The sequence below is a fragment of the Gymnoscopelus braueri genome, assembly GCF_963280865.1.
Source record: "Gymnoscopelus braueri genome assembly, chromosome: 23".
In the NCBI taxonomy this organism is placed as follows: domain Eukaryota; kingdom Metazoa; phylum Chordata; class Actinopteri; order Myctophiformes; family Myctophidae; genus Gymnoscopelus; species Gymnoscopelus braueri.
The window spans coordinates 39900015-39925979 of NC_137625.1; the positions used below are offsets into that span (position 1 = coordinate 39900015).

The 25965-nt window shown below is 41.4% G+C and overlaps 1 protein-coding gene across 3 annotated transcripts in view; it reads right to left on the bottom strand.

The window, feature by feature from the left end:
* The window catches only part of plekha5 (pleckstrin homology domain containing, family A member 5), a 244863-nt gene that overhangs the window by 18431 nt on the left and 200467 nt on the right, over positions 1-25965 (bottom strand). For all 3 annotated transcript variants that reach the window (XM_080420663.1, XM_080420662.1, XM_080420664.1), the window contains exons 15-24: positions 20517-20827; positions 19277-19512; positions 17924-18007; positions 16357-16476; positions 13377-13430; positions 9097-9177; positions 6323-6388; positions 5841-5921; positions 1682-1858; positions 237-338 (exon numbers count right to left, since the gene is read on the bottom strand). In XM_080420663.1, coding sequence (XP_080276789.1) covers positions 237-338; positions 1682-1858; positions 5841-5921; positions 6323-6388; positions 9097-9177; positions 13377-13430; positions 16357-16476; positions 17924-18007; positions 19277-19512; positions 20517-20827 — 1312 coding nt within the window. The remainder of the gene's footprint in view (positions 1-236; positions 339-1681; positions 1859-5840; positions 5922-6322; positions 6389-9096; positions 9178-13376; positions 13431-16356; positions 16477-17923; positions 18008-19276; positions 19513-20516; positions 20828-25965) is intronic.

Below are 25965 nucleotides of genomic sequence, written 5' to 3' on the forward strand. Positions count from 1 at the left end.
GTGTTCAAGGATATCTCTATGTGTATGAGCGATGCCTCTGCAGGCATGTGCGTTTGCGCATGTTGCATGTGTTTATGAGTATTATACCTGTGTGCATGTGTGTGTGTGTGTGTGTGTGTGTGTGTGTGTGTGTGTGTGTGTGTGTGTGTGTGTGTGTGTGTGTGTGTGTGTGTGTGTGTGTGTGTGTGTGTGTGTGTGTGTGCATGTGTGTGTGTGTGTGTGTGTGCATCCAGTACCTGTGGGCTGCCCAGAGCTTCCAGCTGCTCCAGGAGGTTGGACTTGGCCAGTGTGACGTCTGTCTCCAGCTTATCATACTCTCTCCAGGAACGCTCCAACTCCTGCAACCACCACACATCACATTACAATTGACACTACAATATACTTATATACTGCATTTAGCAGACGCTCATATCCAGTGTGATAAGTCGTTGCTGTCAGGCAGAAACCTCCATAATTCAACTTATATGTATTTCTGTTTTGTTCACTTTTTATGCCCTACTTCTCGAGAAAGAAGCTTCAGTTCCTCCAACTGGAGCGAAGATACCGAGGTGACGCGAACGAAGCGTTCCGTCGTCCTGGTATCTTCGCTCGTTGGAAAAGCGTTTGTGCCGCTCTCCACTCTCCATTGACCAGAATATTCTAGAAGTCTGTGACACAGTAAAGGTTCTGGGAGTCACCATTAAAGCTGACTTGAAAAGGGATATAGCCAGGTGGACTATATGTTGACCTCGGCCAAAAGAAAGCTTTTTGTCCTGTGTTGCATGAAGAAAATTGGGGTCCGAGATCCTGAATTGGTTTCGATCTGGTGCTGGAGTATGCCGTACCAGTCTGGTACAGTTGCTTGACTGACCGTCAGATTATAACACTGGAAAGAGTTCAGAAACGGGCCTGTAAATAGTGGATTTTAGATTTGGGTTTTAGGTTATTAGATTTTTGCTAATTTTAGATTCTGAACTTCTGATTATTGAGATTTAATTTCACTTACAATGTAATAAGCAAAATAATTCTGTGTTATTAATGGCACTTGTCTTTTTAAACCTGTGAACGCCGAATAAACATAAACATGAGGTTGCTCGGTCCAACTTTGCGCAAAGTCGCGGCTTTGCATTGATTTTGTATCGTGCCGCTCAAACAAAATAACATTTCATCAATCGTTGCTGTCCGGCAGAAACTCCATTTTGACGCTTTTGCTTTTTTTCCCCATAAATCAGGGCCATTTAACACCCTTTACGTCTATGTGTTGGTAAAATAAAAATATTAACCAATGAAAAGCATTAAAAAGCGCTTCTGACAAAACCAGCTAACTCCATTGGATCCTCAAACTTTCTGCTAAACCAGCTAACTCCACCGGAGTTAGCTGGTTCTGCTGCCTCCAGGCTCCACCCCTTTTTGACCTCCAACTTCATTGTGAGCTTGGAGGTCCATTCAGCTGTTCTTATCAATGATGAACAAAACCTCCTAACTCCACTTTTTTCATTTCCTGAAAAATGAACATTTTGGAGTTAGCTGGTTTCTGCCGGACAGCAGAGCTATACTGTACATATACAACTGGATATTGGCTACAGTAAGCAGGTTTGCAGCACATGGACTGGCACGAAGACATGAAGTCTTATGGTTCGTTCCCACCGAAATGTGTGTGCGCGCGTGCATGCGTGTGCGTGCGTGCGTGCGTGTTTCTCACAGTGGTGACTCTGGTGAGCTCTCGGCAGGTGCTGAGCAGTCCGTTCTGCAGGACGTCTCTCTGTTGGAGGAGGCTCTGCATGGCGGCGGAGCAGGAGGAGGAGGAGGAGGTGGGGTTGGCAGCGGTCTGCTCGCTCAGCTCCTGGCTGGCAGACAGCAGCGCTGTCTCCAGGGTGTGCTGTGGAAACAGAGGGCGTTTTTGTTTCAATTTCATTGTTTTTTTTGGCGCCTTTTCTTTTACTCCTTTTTCTCCCCAATTCAGTCGTTTTGCAAATTAATTCCTCCCCACACACAATTTGTGTGTGGGGACTCACCTGCCAGTGAGGAGCCCCCACCGGGAGGACGTAGAGCCTTCGTCCTGCTCCTAGCCAGAAGCAAGGGAGAACACTCCCTCCTGACAGGTGATGCTGCCCCCAGCCCGTAGAAATACATGCAGTAATATCACCGACAAAGCCGGATGCACCACGGTGGATTCAAACCCACAGCCTCCGCGGTGGTGGGCAGGCACTTTACCACTGTGCCACCAAAGCACCTTTATTTAATTTCTAAAGCGGGTTTGCAAGTTTATTCCATTTTTTTTAAATGCTTCGTTTTTTTATTGTACTATTAAAGGGATACTTCACTTTCGGGCCGGGGACACATTTAAAAAAAATATTAAAAATAAATGAAAAAAGTTATGGAAAATTCATGGCCCCCTCACGACACGCAGTGTCCTACTAATGTGTGAGGGGGCCATGAATTTTCCATAACTTTTTTCATTTATTTTTAATATTTTTTTTAAATGTGTCCCCGGCCCGAAAGTGAAGTATCCCTTTAACATTGGCTGGAAAGAGAGAGAAGTCACACATGCACTCACGCACACACACACATCCATATTTTGCACGAATACACAATATAAGTGTACTGTACACACACACACACACACGCATTGCCCAAATGAGCAAACCTATGGGGAGAGATTTGTCTCAAAAGTATTTGTGAATCCAATACCAAGATGCACAAATATTCTTTGATTTACAAATGTGTGTCCATGATTTACAAATGTGTTTCCATGATTTACAAATGTATTTTGCAATCTACAAACACAAATTATTTATTTGTGACTTTTGTAAATTTGAATTTGTAATTTTTACAAAAAAATATTATACTTGTGTGTGTATTTATCATAAAATATCATTTGTAAATCATCTATTCTGTGTGTGAATTGTTGGATCTTATTTATGAGTAGACCAACACACGCATACATTTCTTTTTCCTGTTACATCATTTTGAGACAAACATCACGCTTTTTTAAGAGAATTTTTACAAATATATTTTCCTATCCACAAACTTACTTGTATCGCATTTAAATACATGTGCTAAGTTTCACACAGTGTTTCTGCAGATCCGTGTGTTGGTGAGATTCATACTTTCTGCAGATCTGTGTGTTGGTGAGATTCATACTTTCTGCAGATCCGTGTGTTGGTGAGATTCATACTTTCTGCAGATCCGTGTGTCGGTGAGATTCATACTTTCTGCAGATCCGTGTGTTGGTGAGATTCATACTTTCTGCAGATCCGTGTCTTGTCTTGATAAAATAAAATAAAATAAAATAAAATAAAATAAAATAAAATAAAATAAAATAAAATAAAATAAAATAAAATAAAATAAAATAAAATAAAATAAAATAAAATAAAATAAAATAAAATAAAATAAAATAAAATAAAATAAAATAAAATAAAATAAAATAAAATAAAATAAAATAAAATAAAATAAAATAAAATAAAATAAAATAAAATAAAATAAAATAAAATAAAATAAAATAAAATAAAATAAAATAAAATAAAATAAAATAAAATAAAATAAAATAAAATAAAATAAAATAAAATAAAATAAAATAAATTAAATTAAATTAAATTAAAATAAATTAAATTAAATATATATACTGGGGGGCAATTGTCACAGAAGAAAATCTTCACAGTCTAATGGTAGGTATGATGTCTCCCTGGGATCCAAACTAGTTAAAATAGCAGATCTGCTATTTTCATTGCATGTTCTTTTTAATTAATTGATGGAATTTCTTAGATCTTTGCTTTATTAGTTTTCAGATTTTAGATTTTTGGGTGGGACATTTTTTGAAATAATATATAATATATTTGAAACGGAAAAAAGGGATCTTTCCTTGGTAAGCTGGTAAGCTGGACTTTGCTGGGCAGTCCACCCATTTGACCAGCAAAGACCAGCTACCAGCTTGGCTTTGCTGGTCAGTCCAGCCAGCCAGCTGGCTGACCAGCAAAGACCAGCAGAATCCAGCTTAGTGACCAGCTAACCAACTACACTGACAAACCAGCCTGACCAGCTTGTCCAGCCTGGTATGCCATCTAAACCAGCTTAAGCTGGTTTAGATGGCATGGACGAGCTTGTCCAGCCTGGTATAGATGGCATGGACAAGCTTGTCCAGCCTGGTATGCCATTAAACCAGCTTAAGCTGGTTTAGATGGCTGGACACTGGACAGCCCAGCAAAGTCCAGCTGATAAGCTGGTCAAGTTTGGTTAGATCAGTGGTTCTCAACATGTGGGCCGGGACCCCCAGGGGGGTCCCCACATGATTTGGGGTGGTCCCCAGATGACAGTGAAGTGACAATTTAAGGATCTTTAAGACCTTTTAAATACAAAAAACAAACAAAAACATTACTGCATCAAAAGTAATCAACAAACTATAGTTACTATACTATAAAAAATTGTCAAACATTGGCCAAATTGTCTAACAATAATAATAATATAAGAAAACATTTTGAAAATGGCAGATCTACAAGCTCACAACACCTTCCTTGCGAGGCGTTGTGAGCTTGAAGATCTGCTATTTTCACAATAGAGTCAAACTAAACGTAATGCATCAACTCCTACATTCCAAGTGCTTATCAGGGTGGGGGGTCCCCAGTTCAAATATGATTATTTTGGGGGGTCGCGGCCTGAAATGGTTGAGAACCACTGGGTTAGATCACTGTTTCCCAAACAGTGGGTCGGGACCCTTTTGTGGGTCATGTACACATTTTTATGGTTCACAAGGAAAGATCCCTTTTTTCCGTTTCAAATATATTATATATTATTTCAAAAAAAATCCCACCCAAAAATCTAAAATCTAAAAACGAATAGATAAAAGATCTAAGAAATTCCATCAATTAATTAAAAAGAACACGCAATGAAAATAGCAGATCTACAAGCGTTGTGAGCTTGCAGATCTGCTATTTTAACTAGTTTGGATCCTGGGGAGACATCATACCTACCATTAGACTGTGAAGATTTTCTTCTGTTACAATTGCCCCCCCCCCAGTATATATTTTATTTTATTTTATTTTATTTTACCAACACACGGATCTGCAGAAAGTATGAATCTCACCGACACACGGATCTGCAGAAAGTATGAATCTCACCGACACACAGATCTGCAGAAAGTATGAATCTCACCAACACATGGATCTGCCGAAAGTATGAATCTCACCAACACACGGATCTGCAGAAAGTGAGAGTGAATCTCACCAACACTGTGTGAAACTTAGCACATGTATTTAAATGCAAACTTACAAGTTACAAGTAAGTTTGTGGATAGGAAAATACATTTGTAAAAATTCTCTTAAAAAAGCGTGATGTTTGTCTCAAAATGATGTAACAGGAAAAAGGAATGTATGCGTGTGTTGGTCTACTCACAAATAAGATCCAACAATTCACACACAGAATAGATGATTTACAAATGATATTTTATGATAAATGCACACACAAGTATAATATTTTTTAGTAAAAATTACAAATTCAAATTTACAAAAGTCAGAAATAAATAATTTGTGCTTGTAGATTGCAAAATACATTTGTAAATCATGGAAACACATTTGTAAATCAAAGAATATTTGTGCATCTTGGTATTGGATTCACAAATACTTTTGAGACAAATCTCTCCCCATACAAACCTGCAGTACTATACAGGCTCACCCATGCAGAGGTGAGATTAATCACACATGGACACGTGTACAAGGACTAATTACACGTTGTGACTCCTCAGCAGAAAAGACAAGAGTAGCAGAGAGAGAGAGAGAGAGAGAGAGAGAGAGAGAGAGAGAGAGAGAGAGAGAGAGAGAGAGAGAGAGAGGGAGGGAGAGGGAGAGAGGGGGTGGACGAGCCTGTACCTTCTCTCTGTGTAGCTGCTGTAGTTTCTCTTCCTGCATCCTCACTGCCTTGTCCTGCTCACATAGTCTGCTCAGCTTGGTCTGAAATGCGCGCGCACACACACACACACACACACACACACACACACACACACACACACACACACACACACACACACACATTGTTCATGAATGAACTCATTTAAAACTAGCGTCCCTATTTTGGGCATGGCATAGGCAAAATTATAAAATAATATAATAATATAATATAATAAATGTTTTTTCCATTTTTTATTTTATTTTTTAGAATAGCTGATCTACAAGCTCACAACGCTTGCAGTGCATTATAAGCTTGTATTACAGCATATGCTTTTCGGCTATTTCTGCTTTTCGTCACAGAACAAAGCATATAGGGATTAAAGTGGTTAAATGTCCAGACAGGGCGGTTTGGTTGCAGGGGGGGGATGAAGAGGAGGTGATGAAGAAGAGGAGCTGTGTCTTACATCTATGTCGACCTCCTCTGTGCGCTGGGGGAAGGAGGAGCCGTCCCTGTAGTCCTCCGGGCTGATCTGAAAGACACACGGACACCGTCACATATTGAACAGCAGGGGGCGACAACATAACACATTATGTGCAGTTAATACATTCAGTGCACAGGATGGATAATAATGGAATGGTTCCCACTGGGGTCAGCGACCCGCCTCTCCCAACGGTCTGACACGGGCGTTATCGCGTCTGAACGCTGTCACTTTCAAAAGTAGGTAATCTGAGGAGAAGCTAGGGCTTTAGGAAAAGGGAAAATCAAGACTAGACATACTAGGCTCCTTTGAAGACAAAACACATTGTTTTACACTGCTTGCACCATTTACCATTTACAATTCACTTCCAAATCTCAAGTTATAAACATTTCCCTGCCTCGTTATTGTGTTAAAATGTGTGTTTTCACTTCAGGGCGAGAGGGTAGGCTCGTATTGACTTCTTGACGTCTCAAGGTCTCCTCCTTAGTAATATTCTTACTCTCTACCTCCCCTCCTCTCCCCTCCTCTCCTCTCCTCTCCTCCACTCTAAAGACTGTGTCTCCACAGCAAAACTGGATAAAACATGTCAACGAGACCCAGACTAAAACTAGAACCTTGATTGATCTTTCTCTCACTCACTCACTCACTCACGCACGCATGCACAATAAGTGCCACTAGACTCACACCTCTTTTGACATCTGAAATACAAAATGTGTCTGGTTATTTGAAGACCTCGCCCGCAGCTGATAAAATCCTCACGGCTGTAGGACAATTCCCCCCCTAGTCGAGTTGTTTTACACTCATAGTGATTAGGTTATGATCTGGGGAAATGTAACAGCGTGAGCAAAAAAGACAGATTTCATATCACGATGAAAGCGCAGACAGACTGTCTAAAACAAGACAATCAGTGGAGGACAAAGTGCATTCACTGGGTTGATGGAAACAATGACATCCAACAGGAAAACAATCCTCAGTGTTTTTCCAGTTGCAACTCTGAGAGCGTATACATGTAATTTGGTTTACATTTATACACTCTCAGAGATACAACAAAATGAAACTTGGGTAGAGGTTTGGGTTGTGTAGTTACCTTGCCATGATGTCATATATTCAATAGTTAGCTCCGTTGATTAGAAAATGATATTCCAAAATGAAGTCACTCTGTCTTTTAGCACAAACGCAAACAAAGTTGATTCAGCCAACATGTAACACACAAAAGCCGGACTTTCTAAATGCCGTATCGAGATGTGTAATGTTTGAATTTGCTTTGTTTGCGTTCGTTTATGTGCTAAAAGAGTGACTTTGAGAGTTGTTCCATCGTGCAATGTTAAGTCAACAATGAGACTATTTTAGAATATCAATTTCTAATCAAAGTTACTTATAGGCAAGGTATCTAACTAAACAACCTAAACCTCTACCAAGGTGTCATTTTGCTTTAAATAACCACTGGACATTTTACTGTGTACAGGGCGTTTCCAGAGTGAAACCCAACAAAAAGCAGCACTTAAGTGACAAGTGACGATGATGGTAGATAATCATGGCATTATGCCACAAGTCATGCACATTTCAGGTCACTTCCAACAGGAAGCAATGGAATGCAATGTAACCATACAATAACAACAAGGCAAATTAACAGTGGTGGAAAGTAACTAAGTACATTTACTCAAGTACAATTACTTGAGTTCAATTTGAGGTACTTTTACTTTACTTGAGCATTTCTATTTGTCAACATCTCAGAGGCAAATATTGTACTTTTTACTCCACTACAAATTATTTGACATCTTTAGTTATAAGTCACTTCACAAATTGAGATTATTGAAATATACATTAGCCATTTAAGCCCTATTTTATACTTCAGCTATTCAAAAATAGCCAATCTACAAGCTCACAATGTGTCGCATCTGCTATTTTCAAAAAGGTTTGCCAAACTTTGAAAAATGTGAGTACAGTACAAGTATTTAACTGTAAAAATATTTTGATGCCAGCACTTTTGTACTTTTACTCAAGTAATATTTTGAATACAGGCCTTTTACTTTTAACAGAGCATCTTATATAGTGCAATTGCCATTTTTACTCAAGTTTAAAAAATAAAATAAAAACTATCTGAGCACTTCTTCCACCACTGCAAATTAAAACACGTTAAAACCATGTTGTGATGACACCGGGGAAGCGTCTGACTGCGTCCAAGGTGGTATGAAACAAGAGGTGTTGATGACGAGAGGGGCACAGTGGTGGTAGGGGGGACGGGACGGTGGGGGGCAGATAGACCCCCCCAGGACTGGGGACGGGCTCGATTCAGCTTCACTGCAGTCAACTCGGTTAACTACTACACAAGAGTTCATTATTCAAAGAAATGCCATCGTTATCATTATAGGTCCATTATTCTAAATCTTTGTGCTTTGATTTAGTCATTTTCCTCAATATAGATGGCAATTTGGTTAAGCCTGATATATATACTTTGTCGTACAATGGTGTCTCACAGCAAAATAAAGAAATAACTATGTATATGCCCAAAATAAGGACACCCAGGTTGTGTAAGTGGTTAAATCCTGAACATCTCATTTTGTAACAAAACTCTCCAATTCAGGCATGCTGTCACTATAATATTTCATATTTTTGTATTATTCAGCTCAAATATATGAATGAAAGTGATATCCTCAGGTCAAGGTGTTCAAAGCTTCCTGAACAGGCTGTTGTGAAGCTGATGGGAGCCCACGGGAGCCCGCCCTGCCCCCCGGCCCTGTCCTGCCCAGGACCCTTACTTGATGGTAGAGTTGCGGCCGTGGCGCCGAGTTCTCGATCATAGTGTGAATCATGAAGATTAGGGGCTCATTCTCCTTCGTCTAGCGGAGTGCCAAGGAAAAGAGGACACAGAGCTATAGTAACACAGTAGTGAGTGCTATACTTAAACCCCATAGGCCTACTTTGTTGAGCGGAGTCCCTGAGGGCTCTACACTGGGTGGCTTTTCAGTTTTTGCTCTACTTCAAATATCTTCGCCAAAAATAGTCGATCTACAGGCCTGTAAATCGGCTATTTTCAGTGAATACGGATGCTGGGGTCTAATTAAGTGGTTAACCGATAACCTGACAGCAGGGATGAGAATTGAACGGACCACTTCACCCATTTTGAACCTATCTTCATATAATTGTTCCTCAATACTGCTCATTATAAGATGCCATCACTTCTGTCTATTTTGGCTCAGATCTTATAATGAGCATTAGTGTGGACCAATTATAAATGAAGATTCCAGATAAGGTTGAAAAGGTTCAACTCTCTCTGAGTTACAAATGGACACATTAATGCTGAGGATTTGACTTGTCCTCTGTTTATGTTACTGACTGACTTTCATACTGACTGACTTTACACACATGTAAAGCTATTTTTAATCCCTTTCGACAGGGTCTCAAATTAAAGCAATCCATCTCTGTTTCAATTATAATGAACGCTATTAATAGTGATCACCGAACTCATCCGTCACGAAAAACACCAAGGGAAAACTACAAGTCAGCATTTAGGTCCACTGATGTCAAAATGGCTACTAAAAGCTTAACTTTAAATGCAGTATATCAAGGGATGCCCCTCTACGGAGAATCAATCTTGATAATGGCGCTTCCATTGTCAAAATGACAGATGGTCCTGTTGATAAAAGGAATGGCAATATCCGACAGTTAACCGCGAGAACGGAATATATTTTTCAAGCTGCCAAAGCTCTGTATGATTGAGCTACGTTCTACCACAATAAATAAATAAATAAATACCCGTCCTTATCAATTCACTTTGGAATAATCAATTCCTGGACCAAGTCTTTGGAGATTAAAAAGAAAAAGAAAATGTTAATCATAATAATCAATAATTTAACAACCGTCCCCTCTCTCTTCCAAACACATTTGGGCAGCCTGAGGTAGTGCTTAAAGGGGTATTTCACTTTAAAACACTTCTGGGTCATTTTAATGTCTACTCAGGCTTTTGTGTGCACCCCAGGCAGTTTTTAAGTTGCTTGATTCAATATTTAGATATTTGATATTTGTTTTATCAGACACGCTCCCCTCCTATATATAAACCCATTGAACTTCAAACTCCATTTGAACCCTGCTAGACCCATTGAAAACACAGGTCCACACAAAAGCCAGAGCAGACGTTAAAATGCCCCCCAGGAGTGTTTTGAAAGTGAAATACCCCTTAAATTCTTGTCACTTGCCGAAGAACCGATCTATAAGCTATAACAACGTGTGCCATATGGTCGCATGAACTGAGCTTAACCTGTCCTTTTCTCAGCCGTACATCCATACTGAATAATGCATGGGATTCTAACCCCCAGTCCCGAAAATAAACAGCCCATTTAGATGCCTGCTAGGATTAGGGTATAGGCCACGCCTCGGTGAGCCATTGAGCGGTCTTATTTACTTGCAATTACCGCAGACCGCGACGGATGATGCCACCCATTTTTAACAGGAACCGGCGGCAGGAAGGCACACAACTTTTATCGCTGCCATTAGTGTCAATCCCGAGTTGGGTAGAAGGCAAGAGAGCCTGCTGATGCCAGCCGTTACATCACCGGTCTGAACCAGTTGGTGCTGTGCACACCGTCAAAACTGATCTATCTTCCATGAGACTTTCTGCCCCTCTGCACATGAAGTTCTGCCGTTACGCATAATCAGAGCAGCAGGGTTTTCCAACAGCGGGACAGAAACCTCCACTGGATCCAGCTCAGCTGTGCTCAAATATCATTAACCCATTCAATCCGGGAACGCATCTACTGTACAAATGTCTTCTAAATCCTAACAGTTTTCTGAAACACTTATGTTGCTATAATATCAGTGGTTCTCAAACTTTTTCCATGTCAAGCACCCCCCAAAATGTTATGTATTTGGCCGCGGACCCCCATCTAAAAATATTTAGTTCCAGGGACCTCCCAGAAGCAAAGATTTGAGTGACAAATGTTCGCATTAGAAAATACATATAGAAAGATTTGCACCCATTTTCACAATTTTTCAAAAAATAGCAGATCTACAAGCTCATAGCGCGGCACTCGGTGCCGCGCTATGAGCTTGTATATCTGCTATTTTTGAGTAGCCAAAGTATAACATAATGACATAATGGTTAAAGTGGTTAGAATCTAAAATGACAGATGCGTTCCTGGTCTTAATGGGTTAATAAACGTAAAGCTATCCTATGTGACTTTCCTGTTCTGCCCTGGATTTGAACCTCCTTCCTGCACTGTGCAAAGTGCTGACATTTTTTTTACCACTGAGCTGACAGAGCCTGCCTGCTTGCTCTGGGGAGAAATAGAAATTTGAAATGTTTGCGTGTCAAACCAGAAACAGGATCACGTCGAAGGCCGTGTCCAACCTACAGTAGACGCACTAAAATGTCTCAATAGAAGAGCAGGGAGACCAAATACAACCACCCCGATTGTATAAGTGATATTGTATTAACATAATCTACCATACAGATAATAACATTTTATTCAAAAATGCAATTATTTATTAATAAATAAATAATGATAATAATAATACAGCTTTAATGTCACCTGGTATCAGCAGTATGTTAGCTGTATAATAATTATACAAGGATCTGACACTAAGAAGGATGATTAGAACTATGCTTAGAATACATACAGTACTGGATACTGTAAGCAGTGTTAGATTAGTGTGACTCCTCGCCTTAAGTGACATTTGACTTTATGACTTGCAACAGCATGCATAAATGTAGCATACACTACGTAGTTCATTATTTCATACTGTAGCTTTCATTTAAATATACATAAGTGAATAAAGATAGAGACCAGGATAGAGCTGCAAAGCCCATTAGAAATGCAGACACAAGAAGAACCATCTTTACATAAAGGCACTGCACAATTAGGCCAGAGTCTGCTCCACTGCAGGCTGAAACTAGTGTGAATCTGAATGCATTTCTGTCAAACCAATGACTGTAGGCTAACTAAGCACGAGGGAAGTTGAGACTAGAACAACCTAATGACTGGAGAGAGCCTCAGTAGAGGAGCATAAGAAAAGCGTAATGACTGGACTTTTTTTTTTATGGAAATAAACAGGAAAAGATAAGAAACAATCATAGTAATATACATAAAAAATAATGCAGCACTAACAGAGGTCTGGGACTTTGCATTCTCTAGATTTTCAGTGTTTAAATTGCAGAGCTAGTTTAGATTCTTTTTTGGGGGGACACTGTGTTTGGTGTGTAAACGGCCTCTTGAAATGCCACATTTCACCCAGAGAAGAAAGAGGCTATTCAACAGAACTCACATGGTGCTGACAGAGTATTCAGGGTTTGAGGCAGTCCCCAGGCAAGTGCTAAACACAAAGTATCTGCCAGTGGCCATACCTATTGAGCTGGATAAAGTGGCTGAGACCAGCTCTCTGTCTGGACTTACTGGGGTGTGTGTGTGTGTGTGTGCTATAATTTTGGAGGGGTGAGGGTATGGACAGACTGCTGTGTGATCTAGCTGCTAGTGGTACAGTACATGTAAAATCCCCTTGCAGTGGAACAGCCACACTTTGCCATTGGATTTGGGATCCTGACAGATCTGATAACTGTTATCAGCCCCATGCCATGGCTGATACAGCAGTAGTGGACCAATCAGTGCAGTAAAATGTACACTTTGTGCTGGACTGGGCTATCCTATGGATGTGATAAACAAATCGTCATATGACATTTGGTCATAGCCCTCAGTAACGAAACAACAGGCGACAACTAATACAGTGGGATGTCTCTCTCTACTGTATATGCTCGAACAATTAGCATATCATTACTTCTGGGAAGTGAAAACGGACTCTTAAAAAGTTCCAGTGCTTGAGAAGCACTGGAACTTTTTACAATACTACGCTACAATATTTTTGTTAATGCTTTATTTAGATCGGCGGCCTTTGGAAGCAGTTAGGGCGGCGACTCTCGACATGTGGGCCACGGGGCCCACTGGTGGGCCACGAACACTTTAGCCATTTCCAAGTGGGCCGTGATCCAGAAAAAGGATCTCTGAGCTTAGGGATGCAAACAGGCAAAAGAGTTTAGAGAGAATCTCACCTGGCTGTCCAGGTAAACAAGGTTCCTCTGGAGGTGATGCGAAAGAACCTCAGTCTACAGGAGGCGCACAGAGGGAGGAGAGAACACGTCAGAAATGTGGAGCGGTGAGAGACAGCGTAGAAACAACAGAGTAGAAAGGGAGGTGAGGAGGGAAGAGCCTAACCACTTTAACCCCGGTGTCCCTGTTTTGGGCATATGTCATTATTTAAATTATCGAACGACAGTGGTGTAAAGTAACTAAGTACATTTACTCAAGTACAGCACTTTTAGGTACTTTTTCTTTACTGGAGTATTGCCAATTGTCTATACTTTTACTTCTACTCCACTACATCTCAGAGGCAAATATTGTATTTTTATGCCACAACAATTATTTGAAAGCTTTAGTTACTAGTTACTTTGCAGATATAAATTATTACATTATAAAACAACATTAACCACTTTAGCCCTGCTTTATACCTAGGCTATTTGAAAATAGCCGATCTACAAGCTCACAACGCGTTGTGGTGCGACGCGTTGTGAGCTTGTAGATCTGCTATTTTCAAACATTTTTGTAATTTTACTTTTGGTACTTTAAGTACATTTTGATACCAATACTTTTACTCAAGTACATTTTGAATTCCTGACTTTTACTTGTAACAGAGTACTTCTAGATTGCAGTATTGATACTTTTACCTAAGTAAAAAATGTGAGTACTTCTTCCACCACTGTCGAACGACAGTGAAAACAGCCGACCTACAAGCTCACAGCACGTCGCTTCAAGAAGTCGTAGGTCAGCTATTTTCGCTTTGTTTTTATTTCAAAGAATAAAATTGGGCTTAAGCGGTTAAGAGAGGAGAAAATGAGAGGAAAAGGGTTAAAGTGAAAGAGAGAGGCTGGTGTGAGGACGAAGGGGAAAAGGGAGGCAACACGATGCACACAGGTGCATAACTCTTGCTAATTGTGTCTCCAAATGTCAAATATTTTAATCACACCAACTCAAGGGGAATAAGCCCATGACGCCTCATGCAAAATCATAATATGGCATTGGTTAAGGTTCCACACACCAAACCACATACTGTAACTTCCATCCCTCTTGAAAGTAAACCCCAAAAACGTTAAATGAATCAGGAGGCAGCAAGCGAGCAATGTGACACTCATGCAATACTGCACCAAAAAGCTGTACAATAATACTACTGGAATCCTGAATGCCACACAGATATTATTTGCAAACGCGCAATGCATCATGCAATATCTGTAATCTTTGATCTTTAATTTCTTTATCGTTGGGATTGTAGAATTAATTGCTTTATTCATAACAGATCTGGATCACACAAAAACAAGCGAAGCCCACCGCTGCTTGGGGCTCAAACCATTAATTCAAGGTGCAGGGGACTGACTGGGAGAAGCAGAGATGAGCAGCAAACACAGTGCATCCACTGGGATGCATGCTCTCCTGAATGGCTCGCCGCACCACAGAGACCTCAGGCTGGGGATGGACGTAGTGCAAAGGTACATGCACGCACGCACGCACGCACATACACACATACACACACACACACACACGCGCGTGCACGCACACACGTGCATGCACGCACGCGTGCACACACACGTGCACACACACGTGCACACACACACACACACACACACACACACACACACACACACACACACACATACACACACACGTTTGTATTACTATACTTTTGAGGACATCAACATTTTAGGATGGTTGATTTTATGAATGCCATTTTTTTATTTGTTGAAATCTTTAGGCCTAGCCCTAAAAGCCAAAAATAGTGGATCTACAAGCTCACAACACGTTGTGAGCTTGTATATCTGCTATTTTTGGCACGCAACTAAGTATAAATCAGATCAAAAGATTATCCTCTGAATATCTATTTCTCATATTCTACTATATAAGTGGGGACATTTGGCCCTCACAAGTATAGTAATACATGTACACACACACATGCACGTACGCACTCACGCACACACACGCCCACACTCCCACCCACACACACCCACTGCCAAGCAATTAATCACCACAGTGCCCACGTATACAACATACACCTCCAACGAGCACACTCATGCACGCCCACCCATCATCCGTTCCATTTATCAACCTGCGGCTGATGCCAGACAAGCTTGTGGCTGTGCACACACGCACACACACACACACACGCAGGCGTGCACACCAGTGTTAATTTCGTCGACTAAAACTATGACGAAAAATGATCGTCGACTACCTTTTTTCACTGACAAAAACTAAATTAAAACTAAGCTATGATGACTAAAACTAAGACTAAATATATTGACAATTTCGTCAACAAATAAAAACTAGGTTAAAATGTTAGGGAGAGACTAATGGAGACGAGATCCAGCAGAACTAAGACAAGTAATTTTATGCTTGGTTGTGTGTGCAGGTGTCACTCTCCGCTGCGACACGTTGTGAGCTTGTAGATCTGCAATTTTCGGAACACAGCTGAGTATATATCAGGCATTTCAACGCTATCACGGCCGGATAAAATATATTTTAGTTGACTAAATCAACTGTAGATTTAGTCAACTAAAATCTTATGATATTTCGACTAAAACTAGACTAAAACTAAAACATTTCAGATGACTAAAATATGACTAAAAGTAAATGGAATTTTATTCGGAAGACTATGACTAAAACTAAATCAAAATTTGCTGTCCGAAATCAACACTGGTGGCCTGGACCGCTGGCGTAGCGGTCCGGGCACCTAGGCTCAGAGTAGCCTGACAGCGTGTCGCGGGTTCAAGTCCCGATCCCGACAGCCTTTGCTGCATGTCTCTCCCAATCTCTCTCCCCATTTCCTGTCAATAAAGGCATTAAAGCCCAAAAATACATCTTTAAAAAAAAAAGAAATCAACACTGGTGCACACAAAACCAAAGACACATACACGCTGACACATAGAAGCACACCCCCGCTCCTCCTCCCCGCCCCGCTGTGGGGTGTGCTATGTGTGGTAATGCTACCTTGGGGTTGGGCCCCTCCATTCCCAGGGTCATTAGCTGGGCTACAGTGTGCTCCCGAAGGCTGTTGAGCTCGGCCTGCTGCCGCCGGAGCTTAATCAGCAGAAGGGTCAGCTCCTCGGGCTGCTCACAGCGACACACAAGGACAAGAAAGAGCCGCCACACACAGACGCCACCGTTAGAGGGTTGGGATCCGGAAACCAGAGGAAACAAGGAGGAACCGGATCCTAACATTTGAGGAGCTGGACTCGGTTCCATTACACATTTGGAACCGTTTCCGGAAACCGGTGTTGTTGTCACACTTGTCAGAGCTGGTTATGTGGACTTTACGTCTGATATAGCAGTGGTTTTCAACCCTTTTCATAATAAGGACCATTATTTATTCGGCATTTGAGGCACAGACCACCGTTTGACGAGATCTAGCCTCTCAGACCCAAGACTTTAGAATATTTTGTTATCGTTGGATACGATTTTGTCCAAAATTCCATGCTGTATTGATGTTGGTACCATAGGAGAGATAACAGTCACATTGTTCATTGTTAACATCGATGAAAATAACAATTCTTCTACATTCTCTAATTGTGTAGACTTCTTGTAAATTAAGTTATGCAGATGTTTACAATAATGTAACTCTTGAGAGCGTAAAATGAAACCAAATGGACCCATAAGGGTCCATTTGGTTTCATTTTACGCTCTCAAGAGTAAAAAATATATAAGGGTCCATTTGGTTACCAACTCTCCATCATTTAGCCGGGGACCACCTGGAACCCCCTCAAGGACCCCTGGTGGTCCCCGGACCACTGGTTGAGAACCACTGTGCTAAACAATAGCAATACAAGTGGTTCCCAAACATTTTTTTATTTCAAGGATCGCCACGACTCTGAGAGTGTACGAATGGAACCAAATGGACCACGTAACAATCCATGTGGTTCAATTTGTACACTTTCAGAGTTACACACCTCTAAGGATCCATTTGGAAGCCCCCCCAAGTTATCCAGAGGGTCCCTTAATCTCACTTTGAGAACCACTACAATAATATGTATGCAATATTGTATGTATGATTGAATTTGTGTTTATCAAAATGTATATTGATATATTTTTTTAATACGTAGGAATCAGACCGTTAAGAGGGGAATCGTCAAGGAATCGGAATCGTTAAAAATCCTAAAGGATCCCAAAGCCTTCTGTTGTTGGTCTCAGTATGTAGGACGCCGAAAAAGCAAAGCCAATTTCATTTGCGTTATGGTGTTCTGGAACGAGGACAAGGGAGCTAGCTGTTGATGACTAACGGTCTGCTGAGAGAAACGACAGTGGCAGCAAATGGATCGCTGATAAGAAAATGGAGAGAGCAATTATCTGACATAATCATTTGGAAAGAGATGTGTGGGGGTCTGCATTTGTGTTTTATTTGTCTGTGAACAATGGAACCAAGTCCCGTCGTTTCATTAATATTCCCTTTGTTTGTATGATATTCAAATTCTATTCGGCAAATAATTAGAATTGACTGAGCGTGAGAACTGATGAACGGAAGAGTTGCATTTAACAGAGTGGAGTTTTTCGAGTCACTTACCGTCTTGCCCTGCAGTGACTGTGGGGTGAGTGTCTGTGGTGGGATGCCAGTTGGCATGGACCTGCGGTCAGGTGGGTATCCATACTGCAGGACAGAGATGGAACACAAACGCCTTCAGTTCACGCTGATTGGATTTGATTTATTTAAACTGAACTCAATTCAGGCCAATCTAATTTGACCTATTCCGTTCAGTTCCAAGCAAACGTTTAAACCACTTTCAATTTCTCTCGCCCCCCCCCCCCCCCCCCCCCTCTCTCTCCTTCATGTTGCCTCGTGGAAATATAAGTAGATAAACAGATCCAGGAGCATGTCCCTATGCGAGATGTGAGCCCTTTACTTGCCAAGTTTTATCGGTGTGAATTTGTGTACGAAAATGTTCCGACTCATTTCTTCCTCTGATCCAGAGAGAGAGAGAGAGAGAGAAAGTTTGAGGATGATCACAAGCCAAACAAATTACAGGTCCTTTGAGGGAGAGAGGAATTGGATCAGTTTGGATGAAAGGATACGCAAGCGTTTTAGTCCCAGAAGACAAAATCTGAATGTTTAGACATGGAAACAGAGATTCCAGCGGGCAGAGCGTGACTGCGCACACTGACTCCAGTTTAGGGGTTTAAAAAAAACATTTGTGATCATCGATAAGTTAATAAAATAATCGATTAATAATTGATCTCCATTTCTGGTATGAAAAGTCTCAAAAACCTAAAAGAAATGCAGATCCACAAATTCACAACACGTCGCATAGCGACACGGTGTGAGCTTGTAGATCGACTACTGCCACTATTGCTGCATGACACCATTGTGCGGCTAAGTATAAAACAATGCTTAATTGTAAGTGCTTAATTGGTTATTTGATTAATCGAAAAAGCAATAGATCGAACAATCGATCAGTAAATAACCGATGCTGTAGTTGCAGCCCTGCTTAGGCCTGTCACAATTATTACGTAATCGTCTAATCGCAATTATTTGAGATAATTGCAATTATTTGAGATAATTGCAATTATTTGAGATAATAAAACTTTTTCAAATATTCAAAAAAAGCAGAAATAGCTGATCTACAAGCTTACAACGCGTCACGTTGCTATTTATGCAATTTTTTTTACATGTATAAAGTTATCAAATATGTCAATCATTTCTTGATTTTCGTATGTTTAAGTTATTTGTCATATCTGCCCTGTCCATTTTTTTTATTACGAAGCCTAAATCAATGGCAAACAGAAATAAAACATGTATTCATATGCTCCAATGTTCAATGGCCAAGCACACAATTAAATCGTTAATCGCAATTATTTGAGTGACAATTAATCGTCAACTTAAATTTGTAATCGTGACAGCCCTAGCCCTGCTCCGGGTTACCTTTGCAATGTGCGTCCTGTGTCGGCGGTCTAGCGTCGCGTCGCCCCTGAAGACGGGCGAGGAGACCTCGGAGTGGGTGCCGGGGTTGTGGGGCGGCTGCTGGCGCGGCGGCGAGAAGGTGCTGTAGAGCGCCAGCGAGCCGTGGGAGGGCGAGGTGGGGATGGAGTGGGCCACGGCGTGCTCCGATATGTTGCCCATGGTCTTGGTGCTGGGCAGAGTGCCATAGTGGCCCGCCCCTGGGGAGAACAACATGACATGGACATTTACAGGTTTGGCCTCTAAGTCAGTGGTTCTCAAATATTTTCCCCCATCTGACCCCCATCTGAAAATAATTTGCTCCAGGGACCCCCATTAGAGAAGATTTGTGTTACACATTTATTCCAAAATGTTCCATTTTCTTCCAGATTTTTCATTTGTGAATAGCCAAAGTAGAAAATAGGGTTAAAGTGGTTAAAATGATTCATAAATGTTTTCCTAAATTTAGAGTAGCCAATTATTTTTACCCCCTTTTTTATCTTTTATGCCAATTCATTCCTCCCCACACACATTTCTGGGCTGTTCACTGCTGTTGTATCCCACTGACTCACCTGCCAGTGAGGAGCCCCCACCGAGAGGACTACTCCTCCCGCCCAACACTCCCCGCTGACAGGTGCCGCCCCAACCCGTAGGAATACGTGCAATGACCAATATCACCCTCCCCGCCCGGCTTCCCTTCCCCGAAACACAAGCCAATTGTGTTCCCATAGACGCCCGACAAAGCCAGATGCACTACGGTGGATTCGAACCCACAACCTCCGTAATGGTGGACAGGGACTTTACCACTGCGCCACCCGCGCGCTTAAACTGGTTAAATTGATTGTGATGCTATATTAACACATTATGGTGGGGACCCCCTGGAACCCTTTTAAGGATCCCTGGGGGTCCCCAGACCCCACAATTCTGATTCCGGCAGTGATTCTCAACCTTTTTTAATTTGAAGGACCCTCAGTTTGGAATTCATTAATCCACAGACCCCCATTTGATGATTACACGTTACTTTGGACCCATAAGGGTCCTTTTAGTTCCATTTGTATTTCTATCAAGGACCCATGGGAGTCCCTTCACCCCGCGTTGAGGGCCACTGCTCTAAGCTATGGAACATCTTAATGTCATAATGTCATAACGTCCTGCATAATGAAACATGAATATAAAATCTTCCCAGGTATGGACAGCCAGTGTTTGTGCACCGAAGGTGTTGTACCTGAAGGGGGAGCCAGACTGTGCCTGGAGAAGGCCTGTCGCTGCTGCCACTCGTACAGCTGCCACATGGTGTCGTCTCTCATCGACCTCCTCTTCTCCTGCGCGCTGAGCGTGGACGAGTTGATGCCGCCCGTGGTGATGGTGGAGGCGGGACGGAGGGCCCGGTCGTACACGGAGCCGGCCACGCTGCAGATGCTGTCCGGCCTCATCATGCTGTTCCTGGGCAGCGTGCGGTAGCCCTCGGGGTACCGAGGCACGATGCTGGGCCGGTGGCTGGGCATGTTCCTGGGCAAGGTCTGGTAGGACGTGATGCTGGCAGGCCAGGAGGGGGGGATAGAGAGGGAGAGGAGAGTTTTTCATTGACTGAATGTTTTATCCGTGGTAGGACAGTAACTAAGAACATTTACTTGAGTACTGTACTTAAGTACTGTACATTTTTGGAGTATTTCGTTATTTTCCGTTTTTTTTGCAAGCTTTCAATCCGACACATTTTAAAAAGAAATGTTGTACTTTTGGCTATTTTCACACAATTTCAGAAAATGTACTTCGTAATTTGTACTTTTGAATAGTATTTACTTGAGTATAGATTTATTCCAGCACTGTATTTTATTGACTTATTTTTTAAAGTACAGCAGTACAACGAGTACCAAAAATGGCACTAAAAAGCCAGAGGCTTGTTTCCACTGTGGTCCATTAAACATTAAACACTCAAAACAACTGGACTAACCACAGTGCAACAAACAATGATATATAAAAAGAAAAAAAGAAAGTTTTAAAACTGTTCATGATAATAACAGAGAAAGGAGGTGGGGAGGATACGACATGTGGAGGATGCCACATGAGAGGAGAAGAGAGGAGAGGAGAGGAGAGGAGAGGAGAGGAGAGGAGAGGAGAGGAGAGGAGAGTCAGTTAACTAAATGAATGAACCAAGGAACCAGTGGAGCAATGGAGACGTTAACAATCTCTGAAAGACATGACTACATGAATAAATTGATAAGTCGAAAGATACTGAATGAGACTCATTCAGTATCTTTGGCTGTTGAATGTCCTCTCTCCACTCTTTTATAAGAGACAAGTTCAGCATGTCAACCACTTGTCAAGGTGAATGGAACACTAGTAGAGTGTCAGCTTGCGCTCCGCAGCCAAGCAAGAGCGAAAATCAACCACTTTCAGCCTATTTTGGGCATGTCGTTAGATTGCAAACATTTTCAAAAAGACTTTTACATAAATTGTTAAAAAAAATTCTGATATTTCACATTTTTTAATAAACTAAAAGCAGATCTACAAGCTTGTAGATCTGCTATATTATAATAATTATATATGTTTTAAAGATATTTTACTTTAACTCTTTCACTGCCAAGAGTATTTTCATAAAGTACTCCCCCAGTGCCAGCAATTTGCGTGTTTTTTAATTTTTTAATTTTGTAATTTTTCATTCAAATAAATTATCTGATTGGGTTTTTAAACCCATACGACAGTTCTACCAGTAGAGAGCAGCAAATCGACACATTGATCATCTCGTTGAATCGCTCGCCCCCTCCCAAATCGCTTTACAGAAGCAAGTTAAAAACAACTGGCGGGCCAAATCCGGCCCCAGCGGAGATTTCTTGTGGCCCCTGGAACATATTCCAGGTTCCAATGTGAAAATGAATGTAACAAATTATTATTGGATGGTTGGTTGTACATAATGACCATTTTGAATGTTTTTCATAACCGTTAACTGAAGCTTGTTAATGGTTAAGCAACCATTAACCAATAAAAAATAAATTTAGGCTACTGTTTAGAATGGAGGAATGTTTGAGACTCACTCAGGGTCCTACATTAACATCCACAAGACTGAAAACAAAAAATCAACAAAATGTTCATGTTTAACCTCAAACTGTTAACAAATGCACTGGTTGGTTAAAGGGTTAATTTATTATGCTATTATTTTATATATATTTTTGGTGCAAGGGTAGTTGTCAAGCAGCCATGTTACAAAGCTGCTTCATGATTTCTGCCCAATTCTGCCTTACACGTTAAAAATGTAGAAATAAACAGTGGTGGTGTATAAAGTATTTGAAAGCCATACTTGAGTAAAGGTACAGATTACTTGAAAGATATTTTATAATTTTTATGGGTCAGCATAATATGGGTCTCAACTGATGGTTCTTGAAACACATCATAAGAGCTTGTGCTCTTATCAGCCGGGTGCTAAAAACCTTTCCTTCATACGAACATGTAAACACTTCACCTTGCCAGCCAACAAATGGCCATACGGTATAACCACGAACACAGTCTTTTGGCCCTCGACTTAAATTAATTCTACAACTGTGGCCCGCTGCCCAATCTAATTGAATACCCCTGCACTAGGCCATCGGCGCCCCCCTGCTATATAAATTATTATTTTTCAATAGCCAAAGCATAAAACAGGGCTTAAGTGGTTAATCACTTAAACCCTCTATACTTAGTGAAACGAACCTTGCAACTGTACTTGGTCTGCTCTTGTTTCCTTACACCAAATCTTTTCGCCAGAGATAGCCGATCTACAAGCTCACAACGTGTCGCAATGTGACGCATTGAGAGCTTGTAAATCTGCTATCTCTGGCGAATGTTACCCCCAGAATAGGGGGTTCTGGGGGCAGAATTGGGGTGGTCAAATGGTTAAATGACTATAATCAAACGCGGGGGGAGGTCTTTGTACTGTAAAACCAGCATGAACTTGGGGTGTCATGCAGCAGATGAGTGCCAACGAGGGCCAGAAAAGTGAAACAGTCTGAGGAGATATTTCAGCCTCATAAGCAGCACTTCACTGACTCATCTTTTCATTTTGAGCTTCGTTCTGGAGGAAGTTTCGTCTGCAGGCCTGCGGCCATAACAACCCAAGAATACTCATTAAGAGCTACTAGCGCCCCGAGACTCCCGCTGAAAAATACCTGCACTCACTGCGACCCCCAGGATCAAAGCCTTGGCAAAGGATGAGGAATGGGAAATGGTTTAATTATCTGTGTGTGTAGTGTGTAGTGTGTGTGTGTGTGTGTGTGTGTGTGTGTGTGTGTGTGTGTGTGTGTGTGTGTGTGTGTGTGTGTGTGTGTGTGTGTGTGTGTGTGTGTGTGTGTGTGTATGCATGTTTCAAACAAAAGGAAACCACAATCAAATGCAAAACAGTATAATTATCTGTGTGTGCACTTGTGTGTGCATGCACTTCGTGTGTGGGCCTGTTATACATCCTTGTGTGTCTGTGTGTGTGTGTGTGTGTGTGTGTGTGTGTGTGTGTGTGTGTGTGTGTGTGTGTGTGTGTGTGTGTGTGTGTGTGTGTGTGAGAGAGATATAATTATTCTTAAGCACGAACCCCTTCTGGTTAGACTGCACGTTAATTAATGACTAGCGCCCTAATAGGATCTCATCAACAAATGGATGTGCTCACTCTATAGTGGGCCTGGGCAATATATTGATATTATATTGATATATCATGAAATGAGACTAGACATCGTCAGGTACTTTGGATATTGTAATGACAAGTGTTGTTTTTCTTTTCCCCTGGCTTTAATCACTTAATCTCTATATATGATTGCAACGATATCGATATTAAGGCATATCGACTAAACTATGACAAAAAATGTTCGTCGACTACCTTTTCTTGTGACAAAAACAAAATAAAAACTAAGCAATGATGACTAGACAAAATATATTGACAATTTCGTCAAATAAAAACTTGACTAAAATGTTAGGGAGGGACTACTGAAGAAGAGATCCAGTAGAACTAAGACAAGTCATTTAATGCTTGGTTGTGTGCGGGTGTTCGCCAAAATAGCTGATCTACAAGCTGAATGGATGTGCTCATTCTATATACTGTGTGCTATGACCTTACTAAGGCAGAGAAACCTGGATCGTCATATAATACGTTTGTGTCACACTGGCACCCCAATCACCATTTATCATGCAGACGGAAGACATAGGACACGGCATAACTCACTTCACCTGTGAGTTGTGAGGCAGGGGGAGGCAGAGAAAGAGAGAGAGAGAGAGAGAGAGAGAGAGAGAGAGAGAGAGAGAGAGAGAGAGAGAGAGAGAGAGAGAGAGAGAGAGAGAGAGAGAGAGAGAGAAGGGCGGGACTGTGTGAAAATGTGTGTATAATTTAGATGTGTGTGAAAGTGTCAAGGTTGCAAAGGGGAATTAAAATGCATAAGGCTACAGACTCATGACTGCATGCTTAAAATAGACCCGCTAATAGAAACCACTGCAGTACACCGACTCAACAGGATAGTACTTTGCTTTTGGATTAATACTATTATCCATGTCCATAGGTAATCTATGCCAGTTTGCAGACCGTAAATTGAAATTGAAAAGTGTGCTACTCTGAGTGCAAAAGGACGCTGCAGGGGAAATAGACACGACAGACGGTGCAACTGCTCGCGTTAGTGACGCCCCCTATGGGCAGAAGGGATTATTTGTGTAATTTCTTGTCAAAAGGGGAAACCTCTGGCAAACCTTGGAAGTCGGTCGCAAAACGAGTGGAATGGAATTTGAAAAATCATATCTATCTATCATTATCTTGATCACACAACTTCAGATCATTTGTACAGATTTCCCACAAGCTCACTGTGAGCTGTAGTTGCTATTTTCGGCAAAGATATTTGGTGTAGAGGGAAAAAAGGAGGGGGGCCCAGTATAGACCCCTGGTGGACTAGGGTCAATGAACCCTATAGGATTTAGATGGTTAACAACATGGCCAGAATAGGGATGCTAGGTTTTAAGTGGTTAAATGCCAAACATGGATGCAAAAAAAAAAAAAGTCAAAACAGAAAAGGGAAAGGATGCTAAAGAGTTGCATCAGTTACTGAGCTTTTATGTGTGAAGTTAAAAGAATGGGCTATTAACTATCAACAGTAAAAACAAGGCAATGTTTTATTGTCTAAACTTTAGACAATAGAGAATATAAAGTAGACACACACACACACACACACACACACACACACACACACACCAGAATGGACTGCCTGCATCTAGCGGCGTTGCAACTATCCATAAATAATAAATAACGTGACTGTTCTTCAGTAGCTCGAACGAGACGCTAGCGATAAAAATCAGCCACATGGCAAACACAGCCACGTTCCCCGCATTGTACCCGGGCCACTGATAAAGATGACAAATGCAGTTTCGGTTTAGCGTTCGGTTCACATGCTCTGCACTCATTAAAGGCTCGCTCCCATGACTTATTCATGTCGACAGCACGGCGAGAGAGGGGCAGAGTCGGAGAGAGAGAGAGAGAGAGAGAGAGAGAGAGAGAGAGAGAGAGAGAGAGAGAGAGAGAGATGGGGACAGAGAGAGCAGAGAGGTGGAGAGAGTACATGGCCACGCCGCCCCTCTCCGTTCCTCTAAATCAGTGGTTCCCAACCTTTTCTGGATCAGGGCCCACTTTTTTTCTACATCAAGCCCACTTGAAAATCTTGAAAGCGTTCTTGAAAGTG